The 20289-nt window shown below is 44.1% G+C and overlaps 7 protein-coding genes across 8 annotated transcripts in view; 3 read left to right on the plus strand and 4 right to left on the minus strand.

Moving 5' to 3' along the window:
* The window catches only part of LOC126564342 (actin-binding protein IPP), a 389363-nt gene extending 369117 nt beyond the window's left edge, over nt 1-20246 (plus strand). The window contains exons 2-5 of one of the 2 annotated variants that reach the window (XM_050221360.1): nt 18323-18599; nt 18667-19639; nt 19712-19772; nt 19851-20246. In XM_050221360.1, coding sequence (XP_050077317.1) covers nt 18345-18599; nt 18667-19639; nt 19712-19772; nt 19851-20241 — 1680 coding nt within the window. In that variant the 5' untranslated portion in view covers nt 18323-18344 and the 3' untranslated portion in view covers nt 20242-20246. Of the gene's footprint in view, nt 1-18155; nt 18600-18666; nt 19640-19711; nt 19773-19850 lie in introns of those variants that run through there. The other variant, XM_050221359.1, reaches the window with a different exon arrangement.
* Nucleotides 326-3190, minus strand: LOC126564293 (leukotriene A-4 hydrolase). The gene is made up of 7 exons (XM_050221294.1): nt 3037-3190; nt 2784-2899; nt 2379-2705; nt 2159-2310; nt 1689-2094; nt 1284-1615; nt 326-800 (listed from the first exon to the last, which is right to left on the minus strand). Exons 1-7 carry the CDS (start codon nt 3167-3169, stop codon nt 326-328), a joined length of 1941 nt encoding a protein of 646 aa, XP_050077251.1. The 5' UTR covers nt 3170-3190.
* Nucleotides 3681-4523, plus strand: LOC126565481 (39S ribosomal protein L13, mitochondrial). The gene is made up of 4 exons (XM_050222660.1): nt 3681-3745; nt 3858-3981; nt 4058-4212; nt 4290-4523. The coding sequence occupies exons 1-4, from the start codon at nt 3722-3724 to the stop codon at nt 4521-4523; spliced, it is 537 nt and encodes a 178-aa protein (XP_050078617.1). The 5' UTR covers nt 3681-3721.
* Nucleotides 4792-5414, minus strand: LOC126565596 (selenoprotein H-like). The gene is made up of 2 exons (XM_050222788.1): nt 5252-5414; nt 4792-5182 (listed from the first exon to the last, which is right to left on the minus strand). Exons 1-2 carry the CDS (start codon nt 5294-5296, stop codon nt 4823-4825), a joined length of 405 nt encoding a protein of 134 aa, XP_050078745.1. The 5' UTR covers nt 5297-5414; the 3' UTR covers nt 4792-4822.
* Nucleotides 6000-7769, minus strand: LOC126565287 (uncharacterized). The gene is made up of 3 exons (XM_050222451.1): nt 7200-7769; nt 6127-6287; nt 6000-6057 (listed from the first exon to the last, which is right to left on the minus strand). Exons 1-3 carry the CDS (start codon nt 7727-7729, stop codon nt 6008-6010), a joined length of 741 nt encoding a protein of 246 aa, XP_050078408.1. The 5' UTR covers nt 7730-7769; the 3' UTR covers nt 6000-6007.
* LOC126564204 (X-ray repair cross-complementing protein 5-like) lies at nt 11286-14241 on the minus strand. The gene is made up of 4 exons (XM_050221173.1): nt 14224-14241; nt 13935-14051; nt 12765-13872; nt 11286-12217 (listed from the first exon to the last, which is right to left on the minus strand). The coding sequence occupies exons 1-4, from the start codon at nt 14239-14241 to the stop codon at nt 11286-11288; spliced, it is 2175 nt and encodes a 724-aa protein (XP_050077130.1).
* On the plus strand, nt 14946-17141 carry LOC126564223 (uncharacterized). The gene is made up of 2 exons (XM_050221205.1): nt 14946-16943; nt 17025-17141. Exons 1-2 carry the CDS (start codon nt 14946-14948, stop codon nt 17139-17141), a joined length of 2115 nt encoding a protein of 704 aa, XP_050077162.1.
* Nucleotides 20247-20289: the final 43 nt, after the last annotated feature.

Genomic DNA, 20289 nt, shown 5'->3' on the forward strand with positions numbered 1-20289 from the left:
ATTTAGAGCAGTTTATCTAGCGCCAAACATATTTTTTATATGAAAATATGTATTTTCCGTTTCATAGAAGCTATATTTTTATTAATGAAATATAAAAAAGTAAATAATAACCATCAAAATAAGTCTACGTCTTTGTAGGTGGTTAAAAAATATTCAAACGACTCGACATTATTCACTTTTGTATCTTTCAAGCAATTACACAGGTACACGTAAGTGAAGACAGGGAACTTTATTCTAGAATAAAAAAAAAAAAAAACACTCTAAATGCCTTCCATCACACACGATTCGCGCCGCGTAACTTTTCCATAGGCTCACATAGGCTCACTCATGCAGAAGCATCCGAAATGCCTAAATCTTTTGCTACCGTGTACGCACAAACGGTCATCATCTGGTCCTTGACGCGGTTGTAATTCTCGATGGCAATCGGTCGCGCTTGTGGCCATGCGCCCAGCTCCTTGTAAACTGGACGCACAAACTTCATCCGGAAGTTGCTGTTGGCGAAGGCAAGAATTTCATCCATCTTGTCCATCAAACGGGCCCGTATGTACAGCCGAACGAAGCGGAATCGTAATTCGGCATTCTTTGTCGTGCTGAGTCCGTACGTTTCACCAAGCAATGCCACCTTCTCGCCCGTCAGTGCAACGATCGTTTTCTTCTCGAGCAGTTGGGCAAGAAATTCAATCAACTGCACGCTAACGAGCTTCTGTTTCAGCAACGGAGAGTCTCGGATGAGGTCCAAATCGTTTTCCGCCCACAGGGTAGCATGGGCCAGACACGCTTCCAGCATGGACCGATCGTAGCTAAGGAAACGTGATTGTACAATCGTTAATTGATAGTTCGTCAGTGCTTTTGCCCGCTACTATATTTTAGGATGACCAGACGGAATTGATGAAAAAACCGGGACATGGGGTATTTTTAAGGAAGACAAGAATTCATATTACATTTTTCAAGGTGGAAAGGAATTACAAAGGTATAGTTTCTAAGCTGCGCTCGTAGTTAGCTGAACTAGAAACATTCCCTGGTAAAGAATGATTGTTTGATATTATATTGTTTGGCGAAATTGATACATATATATCTCGATCACAGCTCGTTGAACTTAAAATTGAAGCGAAATTCAAACGGAAAATTCAAAATAAATAAAAAACAAAACTGTCGGGACATCACAGTACGGGAAAATTTTACCATTTTCATGATTACGAAGGGACATGAACTTTTGGTAAAAAAAAAGAAACTGTCCCATTAAATACGATACGTCTGGTCAGCCTACACTATTTGCAACCTACCTCGGTATGACCGGTGGCATACCCTCGCCGAACAACCACAAGTCCCAATCGATTCGCTCGAGTAGCACTTCATTTTTGGGATCCTCGCGGAACCATTCGTACAGCATCTGCTTGAAGTCGTTCGTAAGCACCGACTGATACTTGAAGCGGTTCAGGTAAGCACGAAAGAATGGTTCAAACAGGGACGGGCCGCCGAACAAATCTTCCAGATAGCGCAAAAACGTTGAACCCTTAATGTACGGTACGGTGGAGAACGCATCGTCCGGCCCACACTCGGACAGGTCGACGACCAACTTCGTAAGTTCGGGCGTATCGGCTAGCTGAGTTTTAATCTGTTAGCAAAAAAAGCAAACCATTTTTAAAAGTGTCGTTCTGTACGATCCGTCGACCCTGTCAAATACGTACACAATCCGACAGCTCACTCAAACCGTGCAGGGCGTGGAAATCGCGTGACGCATTCCCAGACAGTCGGCCCACGATTTTGCCCTCGACAAACACTGTAAAGCCTTCGTTCAGCCAGAAATGCTCAAAGTTGCGATTTGTGACCAAATTTCCCGTCCAGCTGTGGGCAATCTCGTGCGCCACGACCGTCGCTAACGATTTGTCGCCCGCTAGCAGTGTTGGCGTTACGAACGTTAGGCACGGATTCTCCATACCACCGAACGGGAAGCTCGGTGGCATTACCAGCAAATCATAACGCTCCCATACGTACGGTCCGCAGATTTCTTCCGCCTTTGCAATAAAGTCAGCCGTTTGGGAAAATTCTTCGGCTGCTTCTTCGATCTGCTCCTGTTCAGCCCACACGCTCGAACTGGAACAGAAATAACAATTAGTTTTTTTCGGCCACCTCACCCAGATGACTGCAATTCGCTTACATGGGTCCAATCGGTTTGGACACGAGTGCTCCGACTACGATGGCAAGCAGATAGCTTGGAATGGGGGTTTTCTGCTGAAACTTTGTCACTCCCGGTGTGGAATCGACCCTAATTGCGCTCATTAGACCTGTAACTTCTTGCGGATGATGAAGCTGAACGAAAGCAAATGGATCACAATCGGTAAGCGAGAAAAGCTTCAACAGTGCACCACTGATCTTACCGTTGCATTGTAGGTAAACTTCACAGCCGGTGTATCCTGGCAGGGCAGGATCGAACGGGCATGGATCGCCTGACACTGACTGAAGAGATACGGATGCTTCTTGCCAAATGTTTGCTCTGGCGTTAGCCATTGTAGAGCACTTGCCTTGGGCGAAGTTTCGTAGGTAATCACCAACGTTAGATCGTCGTTCGTTTTCGTCGGCAAGTAGATGGTCAGTTTCGAGCCTATGTTCTCCACCGTACCACCGATGTCCCAATCGAGTGGAACCTCACCGGCGGAAGACTTTGCCACAATAGAGGAAACGCTAATATCGCTCACATCTAGGAACTATATGGGTACGATGATAAAACGTTGGTAATATACAAAACAATTGAAATTTGCGATCGATCGACCGTTTGTACTTACAATTTCCTCGAGATCCTCCTTGATTAGCTTGAAGTTCAGGGTGGCCGTACCGGAGATAGTGCTCTTATCGAAGTTAACCGTCCAATCCAGATCCACATGACGTATGATAAGCTCATCTGTAAGAATGATGATGTATAACGTGCGATTGGGAGTGTGACATAAATATGTTAAGTGGCAGATAAGGCAGAACAATTGAACATTTCAATGATACTCCACGGTACTGCACACTATCCCGCTCCTGGTGGCTACTTACGGGCATTGGAATAGGAGCTTGGATCCAGAGGGCTTAAGCGCATCGTGGTAACAGGCCGGTAAAATGCTAGCAGCGAAACTACGATGGAAACTGTGAACAACACCGAGATGGAACGCTTTACAAAATTATACATGATTATCAATAATGACCGCTAATTAATGTTTAGTGAGATATCTATTTGAAAGCCCTTAACCCCCACGCAGATGAGATCACACATCGTCGGGTGGCAGAACGGGGGACTGACAGCCTCCACTACATCCTTCTTCTTACTTTAGAATGGTTTGACTGTTTGCTGCTGCAAATGTAAATAGTAAAATGCATCACCAACTTACCAGCTCACCAAGGAATGCAGTAATGCACTTTTTCTTTTGCACTGTCGCTCTGACCCCCACGAAAACCAACTGTTGAGTGAGAATTATCTGATCTGATTGCAAATTCCAAATGCTGTGGCAACGAAAAGTCATCCTCTGTAATCAATTTGTCAACAGTTGGAACGTCAATTGAAAAACACTATTCACCTTGGTCACGTACGTCAATGTAAACTGTCAGGTTTGTTGTGGTTGTGATTTTACAAGCGCACATGCCCAAGAAAACCTAAAATTGTGTGTAGATTTTGCCTATTTCTTCAAAACCTTTCGCTGTTTTGCCAGCAAATTAAACCATATATTTGTCGTAGGTCATCGGAATGTCTGTTACGCAACGAGTACAGGTAAACCTAATAAGTTTGGTACTATATACAAACAAGTCAACAATCAACTCCGCTGCCGGTATGTTATGAAATCGGTACGTATTCATGTATGTGTTATTTTTTTGTGTTTTAGCAATGGGCTACATTCGCCAGGACATGGCACATATTCGACTGTACCTGGCAAAATCCATTCGAAGCCGCATCTTTGATAAGAAAACACCTGATGGGACTGCACAAACCGATTTACCATCCTATGAGTGAGTGTCGCTAAACAGAAAACAAATCCGCAAATCCTGGGAATACTGATCCCCAAACAACGGTTCTTGCTTTTAGATGATTGTGGTGACCACGTCGTAGTTATCAACACGGCAGAAATCGCACTCCCGGGTGATGAATGGAAAAAGCGTGCTTACTTTCACCATACTGGATACGCGGGCGGAGCAAGCTGGACGCTGGCGTGGCAGCTGCACGAGAAAGATCCTACCATGGTAACGACGGAGCAAGCGTCTCCTTTGAAAAGGAAAACAAATTTTTTAATTATGCTTTTTACCTGGATTCCCCGTAGATTATGAAAAAAGCCGTGTACCGTGCAATGAAGGGAAATTTGCAACGCAGACATACGATGCAAAGGCTCCACCTTTTCAAGGACGCCGAAGTACCGAAGGATGTGCTTGAGAACGTAACCAACCAAATTCGTCAACCACGGCGTGTTCCGGAACGGTTGGACCACATCGATCCGGAATTGGTTCGTAATTTCCCGAAAATAATGGACTATCCGAAGGATTACATCCTACGATAAGTGGCTCTAAGTCTAGCATTTGCATTAGTTATTACCATCCGACGGTTAGCAATAAAACACAAGTATGTGTAAACGATATTCCTGAGTGTATTTTCACTGATTTGTACTCTGAATCGGACGGTCTGCGTCTGGGAAAACATCAGTACGTCGCACCATTCTACAGAAATGCTAGCTAAGAGCTTCGGAAACAAGAGTCCCGGTTTGGGTTTACTCGAGTCTCGTCATACGGCATAGCATTACGAAGAAACAGTGAGGAGACTGTCGCATTCCCACCGCACCAATCCTTAATGGCGTGTACCCTACTTCAACGCCTTAAGAACATCATCGAGGATACTCTTTGCCTCTGGAAACTTGTCTTTCCTAGGTGGTCCCTTGGGCAATCCGGACCAAACCTGCACCTTCTCACCGTCCATCGACTTTGCGATGAAGATCTCAAACGCACCCTTGCGCGGCTTTCCGTTCTCGTTCAACACAAGCTGTAGGTTGTGTTCCGGCGCAAGCTCGCACAGTTCCGAATGGACCTCGGCGGCCTTGCGCTTAAACACGGATCATGATTTACAGTGTTCGACGAATACGTACGCTCCATCCTTTGAGCCTTTCGTTTGTTCCTCAACCGGTTTGGATGCAGTTTCTTCCGGCTTGGCTTTCTTCGCCGTTGTCTACAAAACCACCGATGAGAAAATGTGCTTACTTTCGATGGAGAAATACCTTAGGTCCTGACCACTTACCTCAGTGGACTTGCCCGTAGATGCACGTTTACGACGCGGAGCCATCGTTATGGCGTTCCAGAAAGTTTAACAACCAGCCTCTTTCTACGCAGTATTCCGAATTGTGTTGCACTCCTGCTTCCAGCTCAAGGCTTCGCACACATGTAAATAGCCGCCTGCTTCAATCAATTTTAGCGCGGGTAAGAAAGCATAAACCGCAACAACACTTTTGACAGTTGGCGGCTGGCAACACTGCTGCTGAAGGCGAAATTGGCGCGAAAAGAAAAAAACGGGCAAATCAGGAGCACTGCGCTAGACAGTAGAAATATTGAATGTTTTAAACTTACAGTAAAATTTTATCATATTTCCTTACCAATTCTTTACGATTTTTTTAAACCAAATTTAAAAGCCATAGCTTTACATTGATTCGCTTGCATCAAGCAGATTATGCAGGGTTAATTTATTAACAGAAGAAAACGAACGCTAATCGTATTCTGCTTCGGGATTACTGAATTATCATGTAAACGGCATAAAATACACATATATCAAACGTTAGAAACTAAGTATGTACTTGATTGATACCATGCGTTCTTCGTGTGGTTTTCCGTAACGTCATGGGATTAGAAACAGGTGTGCACATGCAGTCTTAGCAATAGAGTTTACAGTAGGTTTGAGGACTCGTTCGATGGGATGGTTCGTTTTGTAAAGAAATATGACCGCCAATCTGAATCAGACTATCGGTCGTATTGCTTAAGTTGGTGTTGTGGTAAAACGATCTCAATGATCGCTAATCGCTGGTTGCAGTATACTTCTCGTGAGTATGCCACCTAAAACAAAAAAAAACATAAATTAATCAAAAGCAAAAAAGAATATTCAATCTAAGCGTGCTATAGTACCAGTAATTCCATCATCACTGTCCACCACAATGCCCAGGTATGTGGCGAGACCTCCAATGACCAGCACCAGAACGAAAATCACAATGAGCAGAGCTTTCTCTCGGGAGGTGAGTTCTCGTCGGCAACGACACGACCACGTCCAGTACTGTTCCCGTATGACGCTGTAATTGTAAAAAGAAGAAAGGAATACGTTACGTTCAACTATGATCAGTCTATCGAACGATGAATCACCCAAACCGTTTTGAACGGTAGGAGAATCCATCTGAGACAGGCAACGGGGGCATGCCGGGACAGAAATAGAAGAAAGATTGGAGCACATTTATTACAAGCCCACCTGGGAATGAAGCTTGATAAGGACGGGACGATAGCACACCATGGACAGTAGAAAAAAAGGAACAATAGCTACAGATTTGATACGAACATACAAATGATTGATGTGGCTATGTGATTCATCAATCTCCATGGAGAGGCACAGTGAAAGATCACACCGGTAATCCATTGCGTTGGTAATCGAAGTTCTATTGGCTCTTATTTAACACACCAACCATCGGTATCCGTTTCCATGTCACGGAGGGAAAAAATGAATTGGTCTCATCGGCCCATACTATCTACAGATGAATTTGCGGTCAATTGCGGTTGATAATGATTTATAGACCCTCTTGACGCAAAAGAGCAAAAACTTTGTCATTTTGCAGCTATTGCTATTTGTTTTTTGCAGCATTCAATTAAGCAAACATATTAATATCGGCATTAAAATGCCAACTTTACGATACAGGGCAAACATTCCGTAACTTGCAAACTAGCTTGAGCCTTACTTCCAGCGTCGTTTCGCATGTTCCGCATTGATGACATAGACTTTATCCTTATCGCAACCATCTTATCGCAATGCTGTGTAGCGCAGTTTTACACATGTTCCTATCGTACACCCGATACATATATCCGATTAAAGTTGGAGCCATTCCACAAGCACATAACACATTTACCAAATAACAAAAATGTTCAGCATAATCCAACTTCATGGATTGCTTAGCACGTTGCCACTGGCTACCATCAACACCCATCTCCACACTCACCTCGGCTGGGTACTGGACATGTTTATCACAGTGGCACCGGAATCATTTGTGAAGGCAGGATTCACGATGCCATCGCCGCCATCCACACTCGCCGTACCGCGCATTGACCGGCCGGGCCGTTCCGGTAGCTCGTAATCTGTTTGCAGCTGTCCCTGCTCGATGAAGTACACCTTGCTGGACCGTTCCGGTTTGATAGTACCATTGCCTGAGTCATCCCGACTATCGGTACGGTTTAGCGTTGCCGCAGCATCGACCAGCGTTGGGTACGTGCGGCTAGCAATGATCGGACTCTGAAACGGTGTACTGTACGCCGACGGTGGGCTACCCAAGTTCAGCGGTAACTTCGATCGAACCGTTGCATACTGCGACTTTTCACTGAGGTTCGATTCCGAGCGTGATGGTGGTGCTGCATCTTTCCGCTCGTCCGCGTCCCCTGTTCCGTTCGTCGATGGGCCATTTGCCGGAGATTGCTGATTATTGCCCTGGTTGCTGATGAACGAAAACGAGAGGCTGTTGCGAATAAATTGCATCCCCTCGGCACAGGTTGGGAAAGACGATCCCGGGCGATTCTTGCGACTAGCGGGCTGGAACTCTTCGATTTGAAGTCTTCATCAAGATCACGGCCAGAGGGATCACTCGGCACTTTTTGTTTGTTGTGAGAAAAGGTAACCGGGGTGTAGGTAACTCGTTGAACTTCCAGTTATAACTGACCTGCAGAACGAAAGAACCGTTACAACACTGTGTAACATGCGAATTGCGCGCGCGGTTAGGGTTCGATTTATGACTCTTCACAAAAAAAAAGTGGCGTACTGAAACATCACCGGCTCTCTATAACCGCTGTGCCCTTCCGATAACGACGATTTCCTTATTCGGGTTTCACGGGGGCAGAGCGCGTGATAAGATACAGATAATCAGCACCGATAATTGTCACCCGAAACATCATGCACCATTCCCGGATGATTTGGTGGTGGCGATTTCCGAAAAATATTGAGCCTTTCATAAATCGTCCACAAATCGTTCGGCAAAATCTTCACAAAAACTGAACACAATTCATAAGGTTTCTGCACCAAATCTCAACGAAATATGGTCGCAAGATCGTTCTTAATGATCGCTTGCTTACAGTAAGAAAATAGTCAAAACACCACAGCAACAATGATTACGCACACTTTCGAATAGCAAATCTTATCAGAGCCATCCTCCACCTTCTAGACCCGGGTATGTGCGTGTGCGTGATGTTCATCGGCTACAACAATAACAACGAATAATTGTTGTTTTGTTTCACAATTTTCACCCCGGTACTTCTTTTGCACATTTCACATCCGTCGTTCTGACTTCCGGCGAACGGATTAGCGCCGGCTAAGCAGGTGCACCTTATATGTTGGGAAAGAGTGCATGTTTCATGCGCACGAACTACTCACTATACCACACAAGACACGACAGACAAAGCCAAAGTCAGCCAGCCAAGTGAAACAGAGATAATCGATGATGCCAAGGAAGAGCGTCCTCCACACTACTGCAATCAGCCACTTCCCAAACAGACAGCATGCTTAACAAGGGATGTGGATGGGACCACCAAAAAAAAAAAACAAATACTATTGCTGCAGCTGCGGCGGCGGCTGTTATCGCAGGTCGCTGGTCTTTTAACATTTATGATGACGACGAACAAGACAACGGGACAACACGAAGGACGCCAATCTTCCATCCAGTTGTATATTTTTGTAGCTACTTGTTGAGCTGGTTGCGTTGGTCTCCCTTGGGTAAATGAAGCACCTTTGGTGGTAGAGTTTATGGCTAATACACACCCACTTGGCCACTTGGCAAATGTTTGTCCAGCCATAATGCTGCTGCTAGTAGGATAGCAGTTTTTTTTGTCGGTAGAAACACTTACTTAACTCTCTGGTCTGGAAGCCAGCTAGTAGCAGCAATCAAGTGTCAGCTCCATTTCGATGATGGTAATTTTGGCTCGGTGCCTCTTTTACTATGTGGTTCCTTTTCCAGTACTGCCACGTTTCGATGCCACCGAAACACTAGTCGAAAACAGGGACCGCCGGAATCTACACAAGCCAATAGACAGAATAAGGCGCTTGGCAGTAGTATCTTGTTATCACAAGGTGTGATATGTTTCCTTTACTCCCTCTGACCCTTTCCCGTGTTTCGATTTCTGCGGGATACCCGTTATCCTCTGATTATTACGTATTAGGCTGCAAGACAGGAAAACACACACAAAATCCTTAATCATGGTGAATGGCAAAATTGATCCACGCATTTAACTTCTTGCTTTTTTCTCGTGTGTTTTCTACCAATTTCTATTTCGATTAAATGATGTTATCAGCAGTGCGCGATTCGGGTTTATAGTATCAATTTTGTCTATTATCTGATCAAGAGTTTCTGGACTGTTGGGTATGGTATTGACTGTTAAATATGATCATCACACAGTCTGCAATGTTAAGATATGTTGCGAAGGAAATAAAAAAAAAAACTAAAGAACTCTTTTTATGAAACAAGCGTTAAGCGTTAGAAGTATTACCTCACCACAACACACACTAATAACCGAATCTAATCCACCACCAAACGAAACTATCATCCCTCTACACATAACCAATATTGTACAGAGACTTTCGTTTCCGTTCATCCCATCCCGGGGGGTGGGATTCCGTTATCTTTACTGCACTGGACGTGGGGGTAAATTACATGTGACACGATGTCGTCGACATTATACGCGGCTGGACCGGTGGAAACTTGAATTTCCGTTCCGCGCGCAGATAATGTTCACTGTGTGGCAAGATGTGACAAGGGGTAGGAGCAAAATTCCCATCCACTGCACTTGAGATGCCCACATACTGCGGCATTGGTCGACAACTATGTGACGAAAGATTTACATTGCCGATGTATGTTAACTAGTTCTGTTTGTACTACAATGTGTGCCCAGAGGGACGCAAGTTTTATCATGCCCTTTCTCTTGTAACGCATAAATCCATTACCGATAGCAATGTAAATATAAGTTAATAGAGTAAGTTGCCAATTATTGTACACCAGTCAATTAAAAATTGATTAAAAATTGATTTATTTTTTAGTGCACCTAAATGACTGGCATACATTTTTTTTCTTCAATATTGAGGATAACTGCCTTAGATACATAGATTTCATTCAAAATCAGAACATTTTACCGTATTTTTAAATGCCAATGAAAATATTTACTACGCCACCAGTCAAAACGAATGGATTTATAAGTTCAAACAGCTAAGTATCCTGTATCGCGGAATACATTTTATTTCATTATTACACAATAATGACACAAAGCAAATCATGCAACCAAAATCAACAATACAATTTCGCCTTGGAATGTAGTGGGCAAATACGATCCGCCGAGGAACTTTATACAATGAAAACGATCCAAGACATGGAGCGTCGTGGAATGCCTTTCACAAAACACGCTCCAATTGCTAAAGTAAAAGCATTCCTCGATAAGAATCCATGCAAAAATACGTTCGAAAGTAACAGACCAAGTGAATCTGTGAATTATTATCATTTTTTCATAGCTGACGATACGGCCATAATACTTAAATAAATTAATATATAAATAAGTATTTGTATTTTTCATTCCTGGGACCGTATACTAACAGATCCATTTCCTGATAAGGATTGAAACAAAGTGAATAATGATTGGTAACAGCGAGTGTGCAATCGTGCTGCGATTTTGAAAGGGTACAATAACAGTTTATGAAGGATCCGTTTTTTGTGGATGTTCGAAGGATAGCATTTGGATATTTTAGTGCGTTTCAAAATCAATGTTTCTTGATTTTCATAGAAAATTTGTATAAATACTTGCTTAAGTATTTTGTAATTAAAATGTTTCGTCCCCGACATACATTGCATGAAAATAGTAGATCTATCGCTCTCAGATATGAAATCTCTGAAAATTCTCTTTAGATGTACAATCATTGGCAAATTACCCAGTAACCTAATTGATTGATTGTTCCAAAAATATGTATTCATTATTTTATTGATTATGTGAATCGTTACATGATGGTGTAATGCACAGTGCACATTCATTGCGTAAAGAAGATCTAAACCTATCGAACCCTACTAGAACGACCCATTTAACTCATCAAACAAACTATCCGCATCTATGTCATCACCCGCACCGGAACTTTCGACTGTAGTATTGTTTTGTGTCGGTGTTTTGTAAAAATTTGCTGCGTGTTCCACACTTACCGTACTCATCTCACTTTGCTGTGAATCGATTAGACCCAATTGCTTACCAACAATTACTTCCTCCCAGAACGCTCGCTTACCTCGCGTTAGCAACATATCTTTAAACTCCGTTATCCACTCATTGTAACGGTACGGGCCAAGATTTTGTGCCTCGCTTCGATACACCGCCAGCGCGGCAACGACTTTATCCCCCGGTGGTCGCATTGAGGTGAATAACAGTTCGAACAGGACGCTTTGCAGCTGTGAAGCTACGGTGGCAAATTTTTCACCCCGTCTTAGCAGAAGAGCGAAATCCTCTGCCGGTGTTAGGGTGCCCACGGAGACAACCGTTCGTCGATCGGCATCATCGTCCTCCATCATAATGCCACTGTCTATGGTGGAAACGGTAGAGGTGGCATCATCATCTAGCTTAACCTTTGCCATTCGTTGAAGCCATTCAGCGCGCGTATTTTGTTTGATTTCTTTTAATTCAAACAGCCTTTTTACCTCTTCCAGGGCTGGTTTTGATCGATCTGACACCTTCTTCGGCACGGTGATCAACTCTTGCAACGAGCCATCCAACACCGCTGGCAACGGTTGTTTGGGATTGACTGCACGGTGAGCTACCGCTCGGTAAACGTGCTGAAGCGTCGGATTGTATGTGCTGTTGAGAGCGAACGCTTCACGCGACTCACCATTTGAATCATCAACAGCATCCATTAAGTTCATGCTATCGATAAGCTTGCCGATCGCTTCGTATTGTTCATCTGTTGGCTTTGGTTTAGATTTTAGCAGCCGAGGGAAATTTAAGCAGCATACCTCATCTGAAAAACACACATATACGCACAAAATACATTCAGAAACCTTCTATTTAGATTTGTTCACACTCAGTAAGAGTGAGTGAGTGAGTTTAATTCTGCATGTGAAACTATCGATTCAAATAAGCCCAAAGAATTTCTGTGGCCCTTTTTTGTTATTCATTCTTCAATTATGATTCACACTTTTCTGATTATTCCAACTTGGGCCGATTAATCACTCACTAATTCAAGCACCCTCTGTGTCGACTAATGACTCACTCTTTTCGTTTTATGTTCACTCACTCAGGAGGATACATAGGGTCAAAGGGAGTGTTTCACCTAATGCTTCTATTTCGCACACAGAGTGTGTATAAAGAGAAATGAGTGAGTCATTAGTAGGAAGAGAAATTAAGTGAATATAATCTGAAAAAAAACGATTGCAGTGCTTTCGTTTTTTACGAATCTTTGAAGACTGAGTTCATGAGTTTAATCTCTTTACCCACTCTCTTTCTGTGATTCAAATCTTTAATAGCAGTGAGTTTTCTCATTTCTAATTCTATTTTACAAATCTTACCCTGAAATATCAGCTCCAGCATCACGAGACATGGAATTTCATTTCTATACGTCGGTAGCAACGCATTTAATCTTGGCCTTGTGTCTTTACGGTAAACCTTGGTGGCGATCATCGTAACCTGCAGCTCGTCCATTGCCTTAACTAATGCAGCTAGCTTGTGATTGGAAGCGGTACATCCCTTCTTTGCCACCACCACGTGTGACCCTTTCGAACTCAAATGTTCCTCGAGGATATTGCTGGACGCAGTGAACCCAAGGCAGGCTAAGCGCGCATCTCCCGACCTGTACTCGATATCGATCGTATTGTCGTACGGTACTGCTGTAGAGCCGTACATGTAACCCATAATGATATCTTCCATCGAAATTTCCATCTGTTTATCGTTCAGAAAGTATTGCGTTTTCATTTCCACCTTGCTGGAATCGTCCACGCTATCCACCTTGAACGATCCCAATCCTTTCTGCTCACTTATCATAACATACGCCGAAATGGACAGATTCACTTTCGTGCCAATGCTCAGGACGGAGTTCCACGGTGTAGGTCGTACCAGTTTCGGGTCGAAGAATGCCAACATTCGCTCTGCCCAGTTTATGTTCGACACGGTTCCATTTGTGTCTTTTAATACTTGCTTTAGCCACCGTTCATTTGCGGAACGTGCTTCGGATTTGTGTGCCTGCTCATCAAACGCACCTGATGTAGTGAAAATCGTACCAACCGATGCGGCAGGATGAAGGACAAAGTTGGTAATGAGATGCAGTACACCATGCATGCTGCGTAAACCATCCAGAAAATTAGACAGCTGATCTTCCGCCACATCTGCTCGTTTATAGAACGGAGAAATCAGAATTATACTGCATTCGGTGAATTTTTTGCCCATGGTTTCACTTTTCAACACATTGGTTGCGACAATCAGCGCATCGAACCAGCACGCTTCCAAGTTTGAACGTGTTACTTGGTTTTGCATTATTCTGAGCGTTTGCCAGTTTGCTTGCTGCAATTCAAACGCTTCCGTGATGTGCTCATACCCGCCTATTTCGACGTTTAGTTGATTGTTGGTTTCTTTCGTTCCGTAAAGAACGACTCCGACGTGATCGTTGGGCGCGCTGAAAATCTATTATAATTTTTTCTTACAATAAATGGGTGTTTCTTGAGCATTTTCCAATTGATACATACCAAACGCTGCATGATAAGGGATACACAAACTTTCGACTTTTGGAAGAACGATTGCTTATCGTTACCAGTAGCTATCGCAGTGCTTTGTCCGACATCCAGAACGATCATGTGTGCTTTCTGAAACAGGAAAGAAATTAATCGTTTAATAAACATAGGAAATTTTAGCAAATTTGGAATCTTAATCACCGTATACTGACGCTGTCGTTACACCCACAATATGCTTCAGCTGTGGTTTTTTGATTCCGCAATTATTCAGCTCTTTATTTACAATAAATACTATTTTACTTACCCCAGACGCGCGAGCCATCTTGTTGATGTTGCTTTATCAAATCTAGCTTAAAAATGCGTAATCTTCACAAAAATCAGTTCTAAACGCCTTTTAAATCACTCTGCCCAACTGCACGTTGCGTGTTCTCGTTCAGTGTAAAACTGATTTAGGCAAATCTAATCCAATTGCACTTTAATAACAAAATCACACTCTTAAAATGCCCTGAACGACTAGTTTAGACGTTGATTTGTTCCTTTATAGTAATAACATGTGGAATCACTAAAATTTGCGGCTTCTACGAGTATTTACACCGTCGTACATGAATTCACACGAAGTTTGCTTTGGTGTTGCGAAAACAGCTGTTTGACAGCTTCAAATTTATGCTACAGGTTTATACTGTGTATAGTTCAGAAGTTGCGACAAGTTCAAGCCAAGAATTCATGCCCGCTTTTTAGTAGATTTATGGTTTAAAAAGTAGATAAAAGATTACATAAAATGCTTTTAAAATTTATAAATAATTTTTAAACGTTATATCATGTTTAATTTCATTAATTTGATGCTTTGTTTATGAATAAAACACAAACTTCAACCCTATGTTTGCCCCGTTTCAAGCGAGCTTCATTCTGAAATTTATTGTTTGTTGTCATTTTCATTTGGCGCCAAATCACCCCGGCGAAACTGCCAGTTTTCCCTGGACCATCACGAAATACGGATTACAGCTCCGTTTATAATAAGTTTGCGACATGTCGTGGAAATGTTTAACCCATTGGAAGATTCCAAAAGATAATTTCTATCCCATTTCAATGGCTTGTGTAGCGGATGATGATCAACAAACAACGACAATCGTAGTAGCGAGTTCAGAGCACGTGTTCTTTCTTCCCGTGGTAAACATTAATCGTACCTTCAACGAGCAGCACTTGTTTACTCGCTGTGATAACGAGTTGGATGCACCGATACGTGAGTTAAAAGCTGCAGATTCAACAGTGTTCCTAGTTTCGTCAGATGGCCGTTTAATGGCAAACGAACTGGTGGACAATAATTTAACCAAACTCGGTACTTACAATAGAGTCCTGCATGTCGACTGTTGTTCCGTAACTAGTAAACTATTCCTAGTGAGACAAATGGAGACAACTGGTCAAATAGTGTTGGAAGTGGAGGAAGGTTCTAAAAGACTCTCGTCTCGTCTTACTTCCAAGCGTTATGACCTCGTGATGGAAAGTATCGATATCAACGCCCGATTCAACATCAAATGTTTCGTTGTAAGCGAAGCAAATGAACGTTTTATGAGTGATTTCCTGTGCTTTACAAAGCTTACGATGGGTGACCAAATTTTGCTTGTAGCCATCAATAACAGTCTCTGCTGGCTGCAGACGCAGGACACGGGTGAAAGTGATCTAATAACAGTGCGTTGTTTTGGCTCGTGTGTAATGGATTTTGAGTTTTCGGAAGCAAACCTTTGTCTAACGGTTTTACTGCAATCAGGTGTGCTGGTCGTCTTTAACAATAGTCTAGATCCGGAAGCTTTAACAGTTTCTACCTCGTCGGTGTATCTTTCGGCACCGATCGAAGCTTACATGTTTGAAAAGGAGAATAATGCATTCCTGTACTCGAATGATGCTGGAATCCAACGTGTACATTACTATTACTCGGAAAAGACTAATCAAATCGTAACAGAAAGGAGAGAAATTCCCATTCGAGGTGTAATAGCAATTACATGGATCGAAAGCAAAGCAGTGGCTTTGCTGCTAACGGACAACAACCAATTCTATACCATCGATTGTACCAATAGAAAGCAAATCACTACAGTGGAAGTACCGAAGATTTTTACGATTGGAAAGGGAAGACAAACCAGTTCGAAGCGCATGACCAACAGGCTTACGGACGAGGTATACTTTGACAAACGTTTAGATGAAGCGTTGCAAGCCGAACAAGCCAAATTTGACCTACTAGCAGTGTACAGCAATCGATCAGTGTTTGAAGGGCTTGCTCGTGTGGATATTACCTTTCATCGTGACATGCCATCGAGGCAAGGAAAAACTATCTGGATAAGAAATCAGCAGCAAGAATCTGTATGCCTATTTGCTAGCATCAAAATAGAAATCAACCTCGGATTCTTCACCCTACTCGCTAACCAAAAACAGTGGAATATTCACATTGAGCATAACCAGAGCTTTGTAACTTACCCGTTACACGACACATTCTACTCCGAAGGAGTGCTCAATGGAATATTTACTCTTAGCAAATCAGCATTGAGAACCGGGCCAACATTCCGCTGCATGCTTGTGACGAAGTTGAAGCATGGCAATGAAAGGCTTCTTTTGACGATTCTGATTCCCGCATCTGTACAGCCAGTGGATGACTTTGCAGCACACTTCGTACAGAATGTAGCAACGCCATTAATCTCATCTGAAGGAAGTGTGACGTCAGCTGCCAGGGATATGATAGCACAAAACAATCCTTATCCAGTTCGATCACAAAACCAAGCTGAGCGTATCATTACGTACTGCATTCGAAACGAACAATCGAAAGCAAAGGCGGTTAGCTTTTCCAATTTTTTGGATAACAACATCTGCGACACGTGGTCCGCATTGGATGTATCGGTCACCATGAGCTGGCATAGTGGTAGGGCAGCACTGTGCCTCAAAACGAACTGCCCGGTAGCGATGGATGTGGTGAAACGGTTTTTGCTGGACAGTGATGAGTATAACGCTGAAATCGAACAGAGAAGAGATAAATTAAAAGTAAATTGATTTTATACAACTTACAGCGTGTCTTTGTGGAAGAATCGGCTTTACTTACACACAAATCCTTTACCATTACAGGGCATGTTGCTCGAGCTGCAGGCGGTCACAGATGGTGAGCTAATCGTTAAACTGTATCGAACAGTACGAAACAACGATGTGGTTGATGATGATGTCTTGTCCCACGAGCCTCGTTAGTTTGGTTAGCTCCTGGTGGACGCAACAAGCTGTTTTCATATGTGTTGTTAAAACACGTTCTCCCGTCTGCTGTGTTCGCCTGCGTCGTCTAGCAACTGACAGACTGATGTGAATGTGTGTGTGTGATAATAGCGGAACGCACATGCAATGTAATGATGATGGCAAAACAAAAACAAATCACGCACACTACCATAGCTACGTTGTCGTCATGCGATTGCTGCGTATTGTGCGAGAGGTTGATGTGGGAGAAATTTTACGATTTTTGCCCAACGGAGAGTTGCCGCAGCAGAGAGCTTTGCAAACGTCGGGACTCTTTTTGGTGTAGTTTTCCTAGTTGAACTTGTGGGTGAAAGAAGTATCGAATGGTTGCTACTGCTGACTGCGTTTGCAGTGAATTGCAGCAATTGTTTCAACCCGTACGCAATTTTCTTCTCCCAGCTCGTTTGGTTGAGTTGAAGTGGAGCAGGAACGGCAGAACTGTGGTGGCTGTGTTAACTGGTGAATACAGTTTTCAAGTGAAGAAGGGTCGTGGCCAGCGAACCATCCCAGACGCGACTCGAAGATGGTTTATTAATTGATGAATTCTTTCATCAGTCGCACCAGCTAGCACGGCGAATTGTGTAGGGCGTCGTAGTAGGAAGCAAAAAGCGACGACGAAATTGCACACTCACAGCTCCGGACGGACGATGTACGTGTTAATTAAGGCACGTATCGCAAAGACCATCGAATGAGGAAATTGTGTTGGCAGATGCTATTGCTGTGGTACTGCGTCCGCTTCGTGTGAGTGGACACTGCATTCAGTGAAGCATAGTGAAGCAGAGAAACGAAGACTTTTTTCCTACTCCAAATCAATAGCGAAGTAAAAAGAAAATTTAATTGAGGTGTGAACCTGTCAGTGACACCGACACACACGCACAGCAAGAGCGTAAATAGACAGAAAAAAGATAAGCCCTTGCACAAGCGAAAAAACAAAAATAATTGCAAACCTCACAAAAGTGACACGAAGTTAAATACGAAACAATCATGCCTCCGCTTAACAATTGCAACGGCAACAATTGCGGAGACATCATTTGTTCCCTCTCGGCACAATCGCCTCTTTCACCTGGAACGGACCTGACCCAGGCAGTTGGAGGAGTATCTGGTGGTACTGGAGGGAGTAGTGGTGGCAAACCGCGGTTTAGCTGTCCACATTACGCGCAAAAAATGCTGCTTAATCTGAACGCACTGCGGCTTGATTCACGGTTCTGTGACGTTGAGATTAGGGTAGGCGACGCTACATCCGTCCACGCCCATCGGGCCGTGCTGAGCGCAAGTTCCGCATACTTCGAAGCCATGTTCCGGCCAGAACTGGGACTGAGCGAGGGCAAACAGAAAACTGTTACCTTGCACTCGATACGGGCCGACATCTTGGAGCTCTTGGTCGAATTTATCTACACTGGACAAATCGAAATTGAGCAGGTAAGTTGTGCCGAATTCCTGTGGCTACAAGACAAGTGTCCTACTCACATGTACCATTCTTCCAAAGAGCAACGTACAGGAACTGCTGGCCGCTGCTGATATGTTGCAGGTGCCGGAGGTTGTGGACGGGTGCTGCGAATATCTTTGCCGGGAACTACACTCATCGAATGCTCTTGGCATACTGAGATTCGCGGAGGCACACAACTGTCGCCAGCTTGCCGAAGTGGCAGCTAACTTCGTCCACAGCAACTTCCCAAAGGTCGCGCTCGAGGACGAACTGCTCGACATTCCATATACACTGCTGGTGAAGGTGATCGCTTCCGAGGCACTGCGGGTTGATAGCGAGTACCAGGTTTTCAATGCAGCCCTACGCTGGATACGGCACGACGTCGTACCGAGACGTCAGTACGTGTTTGAGATCCTATCGCACGTACGCATCGCGCTGGTGCCAGTCGGATTAATCGATCAGGCAATCGCCGAATGTCGGGATGTATCGCTAAAGATTGCATTACGCTCGGTACGCAAAGATTTGACATCCCGCCGCGGACAGTTGGTGCCGTTGCGTGTCTGTCCACGTGTTTGTGCAAAGAAAAGCATCTACGTAATCGGTGGCTCCAGGCGTGAACAGTCGGCCGGATGGACGCCAACCGATTGGATCTTTGAGTCCGTCATTAAGTATGACATCTTTCGGCGCGAATGGATTGAATCGGCTCCGATGGAGATCGGTCGTATACTGCCAGGCGTTGCAGCACTTGGTGGTAAAATTTATGTGATTGGCGGTGAGCGCGGCAGTCAGATCCTGGCGAACGGGGAAGTTTACGATACACAGAACAATAACTGGGAACCGATGGCACCGATGAATGTGCCGCGTTGCGAATTTGGCCTGTGTACGCTCGGTGGCACACTGTACGCGATGGGGGGCTGGATCGGGGAGGACATTGGAGGCTCGATCGAGTGTTATGATCCGATGAAAAATGCCTGGCGCATGGTGGGTGACCTTCCGGAGCCGAAATTTAGTATGGGCGTCGTAAGCTTTGAAGGTAAGGATCTATCGATGCTGAAAAGGTGTTTTATATAACTGACCTAATTGTTTCATTTACACACACACACAGGATTAATATATATTGTCGGTGGCTGTAATACTCACTCGCGTTATCTAACTGATTTGATTAGGTGAGCATAATGTGCGTTTGACGGCGTATTGGCTAATTTCTCAACCCACCTCTTTTCTCCCTTGCCTACTTGATGCAGCTACAACCCGGTTACGAACGAATGGACAAAGCTCGCTTGTATGCAAACAGCTCGCTGCCAGATGGGTGTCGCTATCCTAGATCGACATCTGTACGTTGTCGGTGGCAACAGCAGTCAGCAGGAAATTTTACGCACTGTTGAGCGGTACAGCTTCGACGAGGACAAATGGTCCATGGTATCGCCTATGACGGTGAGGCGTTCAAGTCCAGCTGTGGCAGCGGCTGACGGTTTGCTGTATGTAGCAGGTGGCGATCAACCGTGCGAAATCAACTTCTACCGGGCGCAGATCACTATTGCATCGTTCGAATGTTACGATCCCATCACGGACCAGTGGAAAGTATGCCCGGACTTGCCAACCAGCCGTTCCGAAGCGGGTGCGGTCGTTGTGTAAAAGAAATCACGCCAAAGGATACATCTACATCCTGCGCTAATGCCGCCA

Source organism: Anopheles maculipalpis, chromosome 3RL, assembly GCF_943734695.1.
Source record: "Anopheles maculipalpis chromosome 3RL, idAnoMacuDA_375_x, whole genome shotgun sequence".
NCBI classification, from domain to species: Eukaryota; Metazoa; Arthropoda; class Insecta; order Diptera; family Culicidae; genus Anopheles; species Anopheles maculipalpis.

Coding starts and splice junctions, on each gene's coding strand:
- LOC126564293 (XM_050221294.1), bottom strand. CDS start 3,169: ATGTATAATTTTGTAAAGCGTTCCATCTCGGTGTTGTTCACAGTTTCC. Junction 2,095..2,158: donor TCCAAACCGATTGGACCCAT/GTAAGCGAATTG, acceptor TTTCTGTTCCAG/TTCGAGCGTGTGGGCTGAAC. Junction 801..1,283: donor ATGCCACCGGTCATACCGAG/GTAGGTTGCAAA, acceptor ACGTTTCCTTAG/CTACGATCGGTCCATGCTGG.
- LOC126565481 (XM_050222660.1), top strand. CDS start 3,722: ATGTCTGTTACGCAACGAGTACAG. Junction 3,746..3,857: donor CTGTTACGCAACGAGTACAG/GTAAACCTAATA, acceptor TTTGTGTTTTAG/CAATGGGCTACATTCGCCAG. Junction 4,213..4,289: donor ACGAGAAAGATCCTACCATG/GTAACGACGGAG, acceptor GATTCCCCGTAG/ATTATGAAAAAAGCCGTGTA.
- LOC126565287 (XM_050222451.1), bottom strand. CDS start 7,729: ATGCAATTTATTCGCAACAGCCTCTCGTTTTCGTTCATCAGCAACCAG. Junction 6,288..7,199: donor ATGTCCAGTACCCAGCCGAG/GTGAGTGTGGAG, acceptor TTACAATTACAG/CGTCATACGGGAACAGTACT. Junction 6,058..6,126: donor CAGTGATGATGGAATTACTG/GTACTATAGCAC, acceptor TTTTTGTTTTAG/GTGGCATACTCACGAGAAGT.
- LOC126564204 (XM_050221173.1), bottom strand. Junction 13,873..13,934: donor CCCTTATCATGCAGCGTTTG/GTATGTATCAAT, acceptor AAATTATAATAG/ATTTTCAGCGCGCCCAACGA. Junction 12,218..12,764: donor GCTGGAGCTGATATTTCAGG/GTAAGATTTGTA, acceptor TGTGTTTTTCAG/ATGAGGTATGCTGCTTAAAT.
- LOC126564223 (XM_050221205.1), top strand. CDS start 14,946: ATGTCGTGGAAATGTTTAACCCATTGGAAGATTCCAAAAGATAATTTC. Junction 16,944..17,024: donor AGAGAAGAGATAAATTAAAA/GTAAATTGATTT, acceptor TTACCATTACAG/GGCATGTTGCTCGAGCTGCA.